Source organism: Nasonia vitripennis, chromosome 1 (assembly GCF_009193385.2).
Source record: "Nasonia vitripennis strain AsymCx chromosome 1, Nvit_psr_1.1, whole genome shotgun sequence".
Taxonomy (NCBI): domain Eukaryota; kingdom Metazoa; phylum Arthropoda; class Insecta; order Hymenoptera; family Pteromalidae; genus Nasonia; species Nasonia vitripennis.
Window position 1 is genome coordinate 24,800,751 of NC_045757.1, and position 13,249 is coordinate 24,813,999.

At 42.3% G+C, this 13,249-nt stretch overlaps 1 protein-coding gene across 15 annotated transcripts in view; it reads left to right on the top strand.

The window, feature by feature from the left end:
* Positions 1 to 13,249, top strand: part of LOC100116102 (cAMP-specific 3',5'-cyclic phosphodiesterase) — a 185,832-nt gene that overhangs the window by 160,774 nt on the left and 11,809 nt on the right. For all 15 annotated transcript variants that reach the window (XM_016989321.3, XM_016989315.3, XM_031921182.2 and 12 more), the window contains 4 exons: positions 2,195 to 2,296; positions 3,843 to 3,907; positions 4,929 to 5,041; positions 9,566 to 9,659. In XM_016989321.3, the coding sequence (XP_016844810.1) occupies positions 2,195 to 2,296; positions 3,843 to 3,907; positions 4,929 to 5,041; positions 9,566 to 9,659 (374 nt within the window). The remainder of the gene's footprint in view (positions 1 to 2,194; positions 2,297 to 3,842; positions 3,908 to 4,928; positions 5,042 to 9,565; positions 9,660 to 13,249) is intronic.

Below are 13,249 nucleotides of genomic sequence, written 5' to 3' on the forward strand. Positions count from 1 at the left end.
CCTGACTTACGGTGAGTATTATATTAGGTATTATACACCAGTGGTTAAAGTGGTTCATCTACTTGACCGACATTCGTCTGCTACTCGGCGACACACGCGATTATATGCTTATAATAATGGTATACGATTATATGCGCGATGTGATCAATGTCTAAAGCAATAGTAGCTTATTGTCTATCGAATAGATCAAGATTTCATGAAGTGCAATAGCAAGGAGGATATGCTTTGTAAAAGATGTGGAATCTCCCAAAAAAACTTTATTCAAAAGTGAAAACCTTGCCAAGAAAAAGACTAATAAACGTAATGAAATCTCTAAATATTAAAATGTCAAGTAAATGTTTTTTGCTATACGCATTAAGATATAAAATTAAAGTTAAAATTAGTTTTCCCAAAAAATGATATCTGCCAAGTAAATGTTTTTTGCTATACGCATTAAGATATCATTTTTTGGGATATGAATGGGATATGAAGTTTCACAAGTTTGTAATTAGGCGAAACGACGCGGCTTATCCACTTGAGTCGCGCGCACTCTTGGGAGGGAATCATGAAAAACGAAGTAATTGCTAGATAAGAGAGCTGGTTATATCGTGCACTTTGACGATCGTTCGTAATGCGATGAGTGCAGCTTGAAGAGTATGAATCTAATATATTGGCTTGCGGAATCGTTTGTTGTAATTTAATACGATCGCGTAAATTACGGCTGATTGTGTATGCGCGTGTAAATTATCGAGTTTGCGTTAAATTGCTCACGCGGGGGTGTTAATTGTAATTTTTGAGCATAAGCGAATAAATCAATTCGGATAACAACGTTGTCGCGATGAATCACAAATAATATACGCAGGGCTTGGTTTTATAAAATAACGCACAGCGAATAAATCGATTTTCACATCATGTGTCGACTGACAAGTGCAGGAGGGAACGAAATTCCTTATCCGGCTGAGATCAAGTGCGTACTCGCGAGTTTGCTGAGAGAAAAATTGTCGAGCTGTATCAAAGCTAGACGCGACCGGAAGTTTTGAAGGATTTCACTTACTTCCCCTAGTTGTCCGAGGATTGACTTTGATACAACTTCGATTTGAACTCGACGATCGTGTGACACTTTTCGAGGGGGACAGAATGATGTTGTTATAAAATTATCGAATGAAAATAGAAAGTTTATAGTGTGATAAGTGTAGAAACATTGTTGTAATTTTATCTTTTTTTCATATAAGTGTTTCAACCCCTTAATGCACCATACAATATCACATTAATGATCGAAAATTTTTGTAATCTGAGTGTTATATAATTTATATGTATTTACGGTAGCATATCCGTTATAAATTTGTCAATATGAATCCATGATCGTCAGTCTTTTCATGACGTTTAAGTAATTATCTCTTTCCCATGCACATATTAATGTACGACACGTTTGCATAGAACAACGCTGTTTATGGATTAGTTTTTAGTGTCCGACATAAATTGTATCAGTATCAGTCACGCATATACATCCGGTGCAAAACAAAGCAACACCAAACACACGTGCACACAGTTGTGATAATCAATGATAATTACCCCTCGCACCGGTTTATTATTCCCATCAGTGAATGCGCTACAGCTATATCAGCACCAATCCATCACATATTTTCCGAGAATCGAGTCACGGGTTTAAAGGCAAAATTCAGTGTCGGATTTCAAAGTTTCCCTACGAGGGAATATCAATATTCGAAAAATTCGCCGAAACTTTGAAATCCGGCCAGTTTGATCGCAATGACACGCTTACATATTACTTAAGGAAGATATGTACTCTAGTATCGGATAATGTACCGCGCGAATTTCATGCCTGCGTAGACGATTAACACACATCCAGTTTAAAGATATGCAAATTACCGAAAAGTCATGCACCCACGATGTAACAGTTATGACTAGGCACATTTATGCTGTACCTGCATGCTGAACGAGCATTTAACCCCCCACGTATGTATTCCAGTCATTACATTACACCCCCTCAAGCTCTCGTCCCCAAGCTCACGGCTTCTGATTAACACAGAAGCAAACTTGAACTAGAACATGTAATAGTAGCGCAGCCTTCCCTTACTTACCATGCAAGCAACCAAGCAACCAAGCAAGCGAGATGCGGTGGTGGCGCCGGAAACGACGCCGCTGCCTGGAGATGATTCACTGATTTTGACTGATTGAATTTCTCTTTTAATTACAGTCACGGCGAGGACCTCATCGTTACGCCCTTCGCACAAATACTTGCGTCTCTTCGTTCGGTTAGAAACAACTTCCTGTCCCTCACTAATGTACCTACGAACAAGTAAGTGTAAACCAAACTGGGTTAACGGTTTCTTTTTTACAAGTTGCATATTGATGCTTTCGCGATTCAGCCTTTTGTTTCGTTTGTTCGAACAAGCACTTGAGGAACAACACAAAGACTCTATTTTTATTTTTCATTCACCATTTTTCAAACAGGAATTCGAGTGGCTATCAAGCTGAATTTTTATTGAAATAAAGCACGCAGCCAATACAGAACTTTCAAACTCGAGCTTTTTTTATTATTCCGATCGCTCGTGCTTGTAAAAGAAAAATAATCTCGCAATGTCCTGAATTACTTTCGGGTTCAGAAAAATCAAAAAGAAAAAATGATATTTCTTAAGGGGGGTTTGTTATCTGCAAAAATTTAGTCTCATTTCTTGAAACTTCGGGCAGTTGCAGAGGGATTTTTAAAGTTCGAAAGTTTTCACTCGTGGAATGGAAGAGCTGAATCGTGCAGACATGATATAGTTTCTCGTTAAAGGCTTCCTTGAAGTTTTTGTACATTCATGGGATTCGAAAAGACTTTGAAAAAGCGTAATGAATTACAAATGACGATCGCGGTATCTGCATACGCGATTTCAGCAGAACTTTTTCCAAAGCTGTACTTTGCAAAGTCTGATTATACTTTCATGAAGATAATAACGATATATTGCACAACTTGATTATGAAATATCTTGAAGAGTGCGAGCTAAATCAATCAATAAAATTATCGAACTCCAAACGCGTCGTAATTCGATTAATCTCGCAATATAGACGAAGTTATGAATGGTCTATTTTAAATTTGAACGGAATGTACATCATGATGTAATATTAAACTTTTAAAATCTTGTAAGCATAACTTTGAAAGTTGAAGTACGGATACTACGGCAAGCAAAGTTGAAAACTGAGTCCAATAAGTGTTCGAAGCTTTTATAAATATTTATAAGAATCAATTACGCATTGGCAACAGAAACATATATCACTATTTATAATGCTTCTCTCGTGTCGCGAAAGTAATTTGCATAGCTCGACGAGGGGCAATTTTAACTGACTATTAATTACTCTCTGACAAATAGCTATAATTGATTGCCTATCCCGAAACGTATAAAATAGACCTCGTTTGAGCAAAACCGTGCGCGAAATTTGCGCGCACTCGCGAGAGAGGAAAGCCAATATTTCATGAGCAGTAGCCCAAAGGAAGTCTTTAGCTCTTTTGCTCTCTTCAGAGCTATTACACAGATATACAGCTCTCGCGAGCACGTCTACTGATATATGATTTGTACATAAGGCGGGTTTTCAATTAGAGGATCCAATTTACGAAGCAATAATCTTGAGGCTCCGCGTATGTAGAAATTTCGAAACTTATTTTATAAACAAAAAATGAAATATACGCGTCGTGTGTTAGATGATTGGAAAATTTGAATAACTTCGGATGTATACATAATCGATCATATGCCAGTGTATAAGTCGAGACCTATTCCTTATAGAGATACAAGCGAAAATAATGGCTTTATTCATGAAGCTTCATTTAATGACTGAAATTGGAATTTTTTCTGTTTCTGGCGAAGATCGCGGAGGAGCAGCGGCGCCCAGGGTAGCAGTACGCCACAGCCACGGATCCTTGCCCCCGGAGGTAAAGCGACTCTTTTTATTATTAACTATATATAGATATACTTATTAGGAAAAAGTCGTGAACTCGAGTCGCGCGTATAGTGTATATGCTTTAGCATTAGCGTAATGGATTAAGGAACAGTGCGTTATTAATAATTCTTCGCGCATTTTCTGCGCTGCTTTGACTGCTGACTTGAAATATCGTCAGACCTCGTAGTCTCGAGTGGAAATGTGCCCGCGAATAGTACACTCTTAATTAAAGTGATTCGTCATCGCGATGCGCGATATCAACTAGTCGGAAGTGTGAAGGAAAGTTACTTTTATTTATAGCTTCGTCGCGCTGCCTTGAACTCGATGGGGCTATACTTATAGTATTAGTACTTATGGATAAAAGTTCTATTAGTTTCGTATATTAAAATACTTCTGCTACTTTATTTTTAACTACAGGTCGCGAGCATTTTCAAAATCGTGCCTTTATAAAGCCTTTCAAGATATCGAATATAAAAATTTGATGCGTACCGTGTTAGTCTCTTACGTGCCATAAACCACTGCTTGAAATAAACTACGAATGTATCTCTCGGTGGTAGAAAACTTATTACCGAACGTAAGGCCAGTAAGTGTATAAATAAAACAGGATCACGCGGCGCGGCAGTGGGAAAAAATATGGCAGATCGTTACATTGTTATTTTTAACCAGGCAGTAAAAAGAAGTATAAACTTTCGTTCACGCATCGTAACGAATAAATTGTACGATTTATATATAGCTCGAGTCACGAACGTTGGGAGTTTTTTTCGGTCGAGCAAACGAAATTCCGTTCGTGCGTACCTGTATGCAATCCACTCACGCATATACATGAATTACGACGTTTCGTCCCTGCTGTTATTGCGCATTCTGCTGTCGGACATACCCCGGGAAAAAGTTAGCGCAGCGGCATCAATAAAGTTTGTAAGCCGAATGTCACAGAGAGAAATTCCGCTGGACGCGCGTGTCCTCGACTGCTGCAGTGAAAAACTATGGTTTAATTCCTCTTCCGATACTTGCAGAGGAGCCCTACATGAAGCTCGCTGTCGAGACAATGGAGGAACTTGATTGGTGTCTGGATCAATTGGAAACTATTCAAACTCATCGATCCGTGTCCGACATGGCATCGCTGAAGGTAAATAGCTTTTATGTAATTTATGCCGAGACGAAAACGCTGAATGCACCGCTCGCGCGCGAGCGCAACCTCCGACATTTCCAATAATTTACCTTTGTATAAATGTGTAACGTGTCCGCTTCGCACTACTTCTCGCCTATATCTCAAAACGCTTCTCTCCTCGGCCCGATTTCCCGACGGGTAATTGATTATTAATCGTTTTGAATTATCGGTAATACCTCGCGTCAATTACGCCAGGCATTCGTGCTAATATTACGCTCAGCTCTTGTATAGTTGTTCGGATTTTACTGGCTTATCGTGTGCTGTGCCGAAAGTATGTCGTATTATATATGGTGGATGAAGAACCACTTCGCTGGATTATGAAACGTACAGCGTGTATCGTTCGATAATTCCCACTTGTACAACTATCACGCTCAATCGGTAACGAGCGATGGGGGCACATTATCATAAATAATTTCGTTCCGATATTCCGAAGAGCGAGTTTTGTTCTAACGATGGAAAATCGATTCTCCTATATTCCTTACATCCGCCGGCGTGATAATAATTCGAGGCTGCAAACGTCTCCTCGCGTTTAAATTAAATCGCGCGTACGCGTGTCTCGGCTCTCTGGAATTCTCAGACTATGTCCAATACTTTCTCTCATTCAAGCATTCCCCAGCCAAATGCAAAACTATTTACACGTGTCGAGTTGACGGATGTCCTTTGTGCTGCAGACGCGAGAGTAAGTAGCGCGCGCAGCCGAGCAAAAGGGACTAATCTCGCAAAGCCCGATATAATGAAAGTCAAGCGCTCGGGAGTCGCAAGTCGAGCTTTTCCCACGTCAGCCCAGTTGACCTATAGACACAGGTACACGTACACGTATACATCCTCGCGTCCCTTTTCTTCCACTTGCTCGCTGGAGAGCTATTAGAAGCGCTGACGCAGTAGCCAGTCCGGACGTACTTTTAAGGGCTGTCTTTAACGGCGCTAACTTTCACGACTGCTACAGCGCGCTCGCGAAACGTCCTACTGCATCTAAAGCTGGCTCTCGCTCCGGATCAATTTCATCTAAGCTCTCTGTTGCGCATCAGAGTCCTTTCGCACGTTTTACACTCGGCTGTGAAAAAACTGACCTATTCCTTTCGCCGGATTAATGACCGAGAGCAAACCCGATCGTACAAGCGTTTTTATTGTAATAAGTGATACCGCTCGCTCGGGAATATTCAATTTAGCGCGGTTAGTCGAAAGTTTGCAACAACTCGAGCATCGCTTGCGCCGTCGTGTAATAATCTCCGCTATAAATTTGTTTGTCTCACGTGTAACGGTATGTTATAGCCGCTTATAAAGCCAAACTTGCACTAGCGCGATGCGTTGTAGTGTATAAAATTCTATTTTGCTGGGTCAAACGTTACGGCGCGCTCGAGAGTTTGAGCAATAAATTTATTAGAAGAGGAAGCGCCGAGAAGGAGAAACGGTATAAAGCGCGCAAACGCGGACGGATTTAAAAAGCTCGGAGGCGCGATACGACCGGCGCTGCAGTCGTTATACTTTTACGGCTCGCGAGAACGATTATTCTGCATCTTCCTGCGACGCTAGTACGTATAATAGTTGTTCAGGTGTAGGGGAGTTCGTTTTTGCGGATTACGATGATGCCTGGTACGCGGGGTTTATCGGTGCGTGCGCCGCGCGAGCATGTATCCTCGTATTTTTTTGCAGTTTTTGTACGCGGAATTTCGGATAGACAATCGGACGCGTATACGCGTTTGTTTGTATCATAAAGGAGTATAGGGATTCGGCAAAAATATCTTGATATTTTATTTTTGAACGCAAAGATCAAACGTTTGCTGTCGTCCTAATTGCTACAACATCGGCACGTTAGTTTTACTGTGTTCGCATGGATTCCGTTGAGAAAGTTTCGCGCTCGTTAAACCGCAATGCTCGTACATTTCTCCAATCGCAACCGATGTCAATGCCGATGGAACCGGCTTTCTGTGCATAAAAGACCCATAATCAGCATTCGTTATGTACACTCGGGCGATTCAAAGCCGTATACGCGAGATCCAATTAAAAGCTCGCGTTGTACACATTTTCATTGAGAAATAAATCACAGAATCAGCCGAAGCGCGTATAAGAATCCGCGCGCCAAGGGAAGAGCGGATGCGAGAGATATTCGCTCGCAGACAAGGCAAAGACATAAATGAAGTACGCGAGCCCCGAATGCGAATACGCGCGCCGGACAGAAATACATGGGCGTGTTACTCCGCTCTATCAATCACTGCATTCACACGCATTTTCAGCGTTCTCCCGATCCCTCCACACGTGTACAGATCGACATAGCGCTCGCGCACAAAGCAAGAGCCGCGCAGGGAATAGAGACAGAGAGAGAGAGAGAGAGAGAGAGAGAGAGAGAGAGAGCTGCAAGCTCGCGAGGAATAAAAGCATTAAAAGCTTCATGTCTCCCCTGCGACAGTCGGGCGAGCGCGCGAGCCTGCGCGCAACAGAATGAAAACAAGCGCGCGGCGAAACGAGAGGAGTGAGAGAAAGAACGTGTAACGAAGGGAAATAATAGAAGCGAGTTTGGAAGGTTATGCGCGCGATTCTGAAGAGATTTGTTATGGAGCTTTTTTCCGGTGAATTATGTCGTGCGCTGTGCACTTTTTTTTTAAATAATGCAATCGCGTATCGACTCTCGCTCGATCTCCAGGCGAGCGCTTACATCGTGCGCACAGTCCGGCGTTCTTTTTGAAAATTTTCAAGGAATTTTCATCATTTTCGATGTACAAAAAACGGAAAAAGCGTACGCTTACACGGATACCTGATGCATAAGCGCGATATACTTGCGAGCGCCTTACACACACTCGGCTTGCTTGAATCGCGCTTTTCCCCTGTGGTGCAGCTCTTGCCGAGAGGTTTTGCGTTGTCCGCGCGACTACCCTCCTCACTCTAGCTTATATATGCTATATCTACATCGCATGGCTGAACTTTTGCCTACTTCGAGCTATACTGGGTCATACGTATACGTGTACAATGCTTGTTTTTTTCCTCGCGGCAAAAGCGTTTCCGTGAAAAATCGGATCTTCGGCGGCGTTTTCCTCTCGGCCTCGCGCGCGCAATAAGCTCCGCACCTTCCGTTATGTTTCATTCTCTATCTCTTGATTTCTATATTCAGGGGGGCGTGTACACGTCTGTAATGAAATTTGATGCTTTTTCTTTAACAGCTTCTACTACTGTGGAATTACTCGTCTTCTCTCTCTCTCTCTCTCTCTCTCTCTTTCTCTTTTATGGATAAATGCGAAACGTGGAGACGCATAAGTTTCTTTCTTTGTCCTGTTTATTACACGGCTCGGCTGCTGTTGTTTCACAGCTGCGACACGACGTTTGCGAAATTCGCGATTAGAAAAGCGCGTCTCTCTTGTGAAACGTCGGAGGAAACATTCGTGAAATAAAATGCTGGAGCGAGTTTATTTATGGAAATTTACACAATGAAAAATTTTATTAAAAACATGACGCCAGATAAACATTTGCTCGGTGCTGTACCGGGATTGTTATTACGGGAGCATTTTCAAACAAACACACGGATATACAAAAGCGAGAAAGGAAGTGAAAAATATGGGTTAATTCGAGTGTTACGTTTCGAGCATAAAATTATTGAATCAGCCATGGGGCATCCTTGTATTCGTTCGTTGTTTCGCATCGGCGGATAATGAAAAAGTGTTTTTATGTCAAAGTATTTTTTTCATCACGAGAGTCGGGATAAAAGAGTTAGGCAGAGAGTTATTTAGGTCAATACTGCGGCGTCATGACGTTACCCCGTTGTTTCGCAAAATTACTCGTATTACATGCATGCCGCGCGAAAAAACCTTGAAATTGCAGTCTTGGAACGTTTGGCCCATAAGTACAGAACCTTTGCAGAACTTTACATTGCCTCATTTCATCGTAAAATTAAATAAATTCCCAACTTCAAAACATTCATTGAAAGCACAGAATTGTTTCACCAGCATTTTTCAAAACCTTCCAGAGAAACGCAATTATTTTTCAAACGTGGTCACCTCCGTACATCACCCGTATTTTTCATATTTAATGTGCGTGTTTTTGCGAGATTAAATTCTAGAACCGTTTTAATATTCAACGGAACCACAGCCTCTCACTCGTAACACTGCGTCGACTAAAAACAAACACGCTGGTTTATTCGCACTTTCATCGGAGAAAAAAAAACGAATGCAGAAGGATCGTTAATACCTAGCGCACTGCTCTCGGAGAATAGAACATTGCAACTACGAAGATAATTAACGGCGCGCTAACATCGCGGGATTACATTGTGTATTCCTGTGCAGACACTGAGTTCTCGGACCAAAAACACCTCGTTAAAAGTTCTTTCTGCCTTTTTAATCCTCGATTTATTTGCGCGGCTTGGGGGTAATGCGATGTAGTCTCTCGAAGGAAAAAATATTTTTTAACTCGATAATGAGCCAATAAAGCAGGAAATCTAAAAAAGATTAAACAGCCGCACTCGATCTAAGAATGCACACTTCTTTCTGTCCACAGTTCAAGAGAATGCTGAACAAGGAGCTGTCCCATTTTTCGGAGTCCTCGAAGTCCGGAAATCAAATTTCCGAATACATCTGCAGCACTTTCCTCGGTAAGTCGAACGAATCCTTATTGCCGTACGCACACGTATATTTTTCTCCCTCGTTGAACCAATCGCTTCCTGCATCGAATCGATCTGTATCCGTCTATACGTACTGCGCGTCCATTGTGTAAGCCGTATTAATTGTAGCTCGATGTGCGGGAGGGTGTATAAAAGTTTTCAAAAGTTCCGCTAAAAAGAGCCATTATAAAGTTAATGCAACGTTTAATTGAATCTATATACGGTCTTCAATTAGTTTTCTCGTAAAATGTTTTCCGATACTTTCGATATTTTCCGCGACAGAACGCGCCTATATGCAGCGTTTTCGGTGCAGCGCAAGCTCAAGGTTATTATATTTATTACGGGCGCGCATTTTCGAAGATCTATGTTGCATGCGGTGTACTGTACAAACATGCCTCGCGGCTTTAAGGAGATATTTAATTATTATTTCGATACTAGAGGGGATGCTCTTTTAGAAGAAAAATTCTCTGTAATGTCGATGCATTATGAAGTGAAAAATAGAGGACATGTTGACTTTTGACGCAAGCGCCGGAGCAGCGCGAATTTGCATCAGGTATAAAGAAACAAACGCGGTAAAAGCTGTCCGTCACACGACTTAGCCATCCGCCCTCTATACTGGCGTATGTACATACGTATGCCCACGTAGGTGGCATCTAGGCGAATGACGCGTTGACGCAGAGAATAGCAAGCTCTAGGCGATATAGGAAGGGCCTCTTATCGTTGACGATTTTTACGGATGGCAGGATTATTGCCGCTTTGATCGTCGCGCTCTATTCCTGAAATTTGTACGAGAATAGCGAGGCGACGTGCATGCTTAAGTGTATGCATTCGCTCGGAGCTCGTGCGCTTTTATAGTTTTGCAAAATTCACGCGCGAGTGGAATAAAAAGCTTTCTGCGCGGGATCTCGGAAATCCCCAAAGTTGCTCATACGCATGCGTAGAGTTTTGGATCTTTCATCGATGTTTCAATTTTGTAAAAGTGTAATATAATAAAAACCTTCTTTTCGCCAGCTTCCGTCCCATAGCACTGATATTTAAATGAAGCGAAAAATGAATAATCTAACCATCGTAGTGCGTGCGTCGCGCTCCCTTGTTTACAGTGTATCGCCTCCGCAGTGAAGTGAGAGTTCGGCTCTCTCTCTCTCTCTCTCTCTCTCTCTCTCTCTCTCTCTCTCTCTCTCTCTCTCTCTCTCTCTCTCTCTCTCTCTCTCTCTCTCTCTCTCTCTCTCTCTCTCTCTCTCTCTCTCTCTCTCTCTCTCTCTCTCTCTCTCTCTCTCTCTCTCTCTCTCTCTCTCCTCTCTCTCTCTCTCTCTCTCTCTCTCTCTCTCTCTCTCTCTCTCTCTCTCTCTCTCTCTCTCTCTCTCTCTCTCTCTCTCTCTCTCTCTCTCTCTCTCTCTCTCTCTCTCTCTCTCTCTATACGCACACACAACACTCGCGCCGAATGCATACCCCCGCGGGACTTTTTTCGCTGCAGCATCGAGAGGCCTGATTAAAAAAGTTGTCAATCGTGCGCATTTTTGCGTCTGCTCGCTTAACAATTTGATTTCCGCATACTCCCATGCATCACATACATGTGTCTCTATATGCGTGTGCGCGCGCGTGTGTGTGTGTAGTAGTAGTAGAGAGAATAGCAGGGGAGGTTTCATCCCTTTTTGCCATCGCGTGTGCGCGGCCAGCTGAAAGTTTCATTTTCGACGTTGACGCACGCGCGGCTCCGTCGACACGTGACGTCCGACGCAGCTGACGAGTCTCGGAGAACAGCAGGAGAAGCGTATTTTTTACAATGAAAAACTTGGAAACTCCATTACTTGCCGAGTTTTTAATGGACTGCATGGCAAAGTCGATTATATTCTCGCTCTTTGGCGCGCGGGCACGCCTGTTCTTTTTTTCAGGTGCGGATCGTCGGGCTTTTTATGTACATGGAGATTACAATCCTGTGTTTGTATTTAATCTGGAGAATGACCTTGCACTGGTTGTTTCTTTTTTTGTCGTTGTACGATCGATTCGTCGAGAGATTCATAAACAAACGATAGTGAAAAAGAAATTTGGAATCAATATTTTGAACTCGTTCCGCTAAGAAATATTATTGAAAGCTAAAGTTTTGATTTGCGTGCATATGTAGAAAGCGATGCAGTTCTGGACTGTCCAGCTTTGTGGATCCCTGGCCAGTGACAATAGGTGGAGCATAGATACTTTTACGTTCCTATAATCATTACCAACGCGCAGAATGTACCTGCCAAAACTGCCTCATGTATTTCTCGAAAATAGCACAACATGTGATTGAAGTTTGAAAATTGAATTATAAAATTTGAATAATTTGATTGATACGTTATCGTACTTTGATTCTGGCAACTTCAATCACCCGATCGATAATATTATTCCATCGCAAATTTCAATAGAATTTGCTGTTATCCTCATAACTCATCGAATATACGTTTAATGAATATCGTCCACGACATAAAAACATCGAAACTGCAACTATTACAACAAAGTTGATTATGCTTCACTATACGCGAATAAATTAAAACGTTCAATTTCAAAGCTTCTCTCTGTAAAGGTTGATTAAACTCGGGATTTTAATTAATTTTCAAACGCACTAGCACACGTGCTCGTGGAATTTTAATCAATCACAACTAAAAAGAGTATAACCATCGCCGAAGCTCTCTATATGGCAAGTATATATAAAATGCGCAGTAAATATCGCGCAGCTCGCCGACGGTCGACCTACTTCCGACGACTAACATCATCTCGAATTAATAGTTAATAAAAGTCCGCAGCCTCAAATTAAATCACACACAACTAGCTACATATAAACCGCCTAATCCATTACACCCGCAGCTAATCATATCCTCTCCAAAAACTTGAATTGCCTCGCGCGCAACGCGCAAACTTCCGGAATACCCTCAACTGCATCATAGTATACACAGCTATAGCAGATCGCGTTTCCTCTGCGGAGCTTCGTGAAATTCGCGCTCTCTCCCCCATGAATTCCCGGCGAATTTTAAGCTGCGCTTCTCCCGCGATCCCAGAAGAATTAAGTTTGCCTTCCCGTTATACACGTCCACTTTCTCGACTCGAGCTCCAGCACGAGACACTCCTCTTGGCACAATGCGAGGGTACGTCATATTTATACAGTGGTAGAGGTCCGGTTGTCTCGCGCCTAATTTACTTCGTCGCGACGAGCGAATACGTGTCGGAGAGCCGGTCGTGGAAAATTAGCGAGACGGAAAATTCTAGTGTCTCGCTGGCTAAGGGCTCGAGGCAGAATTTGCAGGAATTTTCAACGACGAAATTGTCCAGGCCGCCTCGCAGTTATTTCGGAAGGACGAGGTAATCGCGTTGTTAATGAAGGGTTGTTCTTTTAAAGGGTTTCCGAGCAATTTTCTCCGGCAGTGTACGTGCCGCACGTGAGAGGAAGATTCCCCGAGGGGCTGCTGAACGAGAAGACCTTCTTGATCGTGCTCGTAAACATTAAGGTTTAAGGGGTCGTTTGTATATTGTAAGGTATCGGCGAAAGATTTTCAAAATTCGCGCGTTTTCTCATAGAAATAATGCGCCGCGTTATACTTCCGAATAAAGTA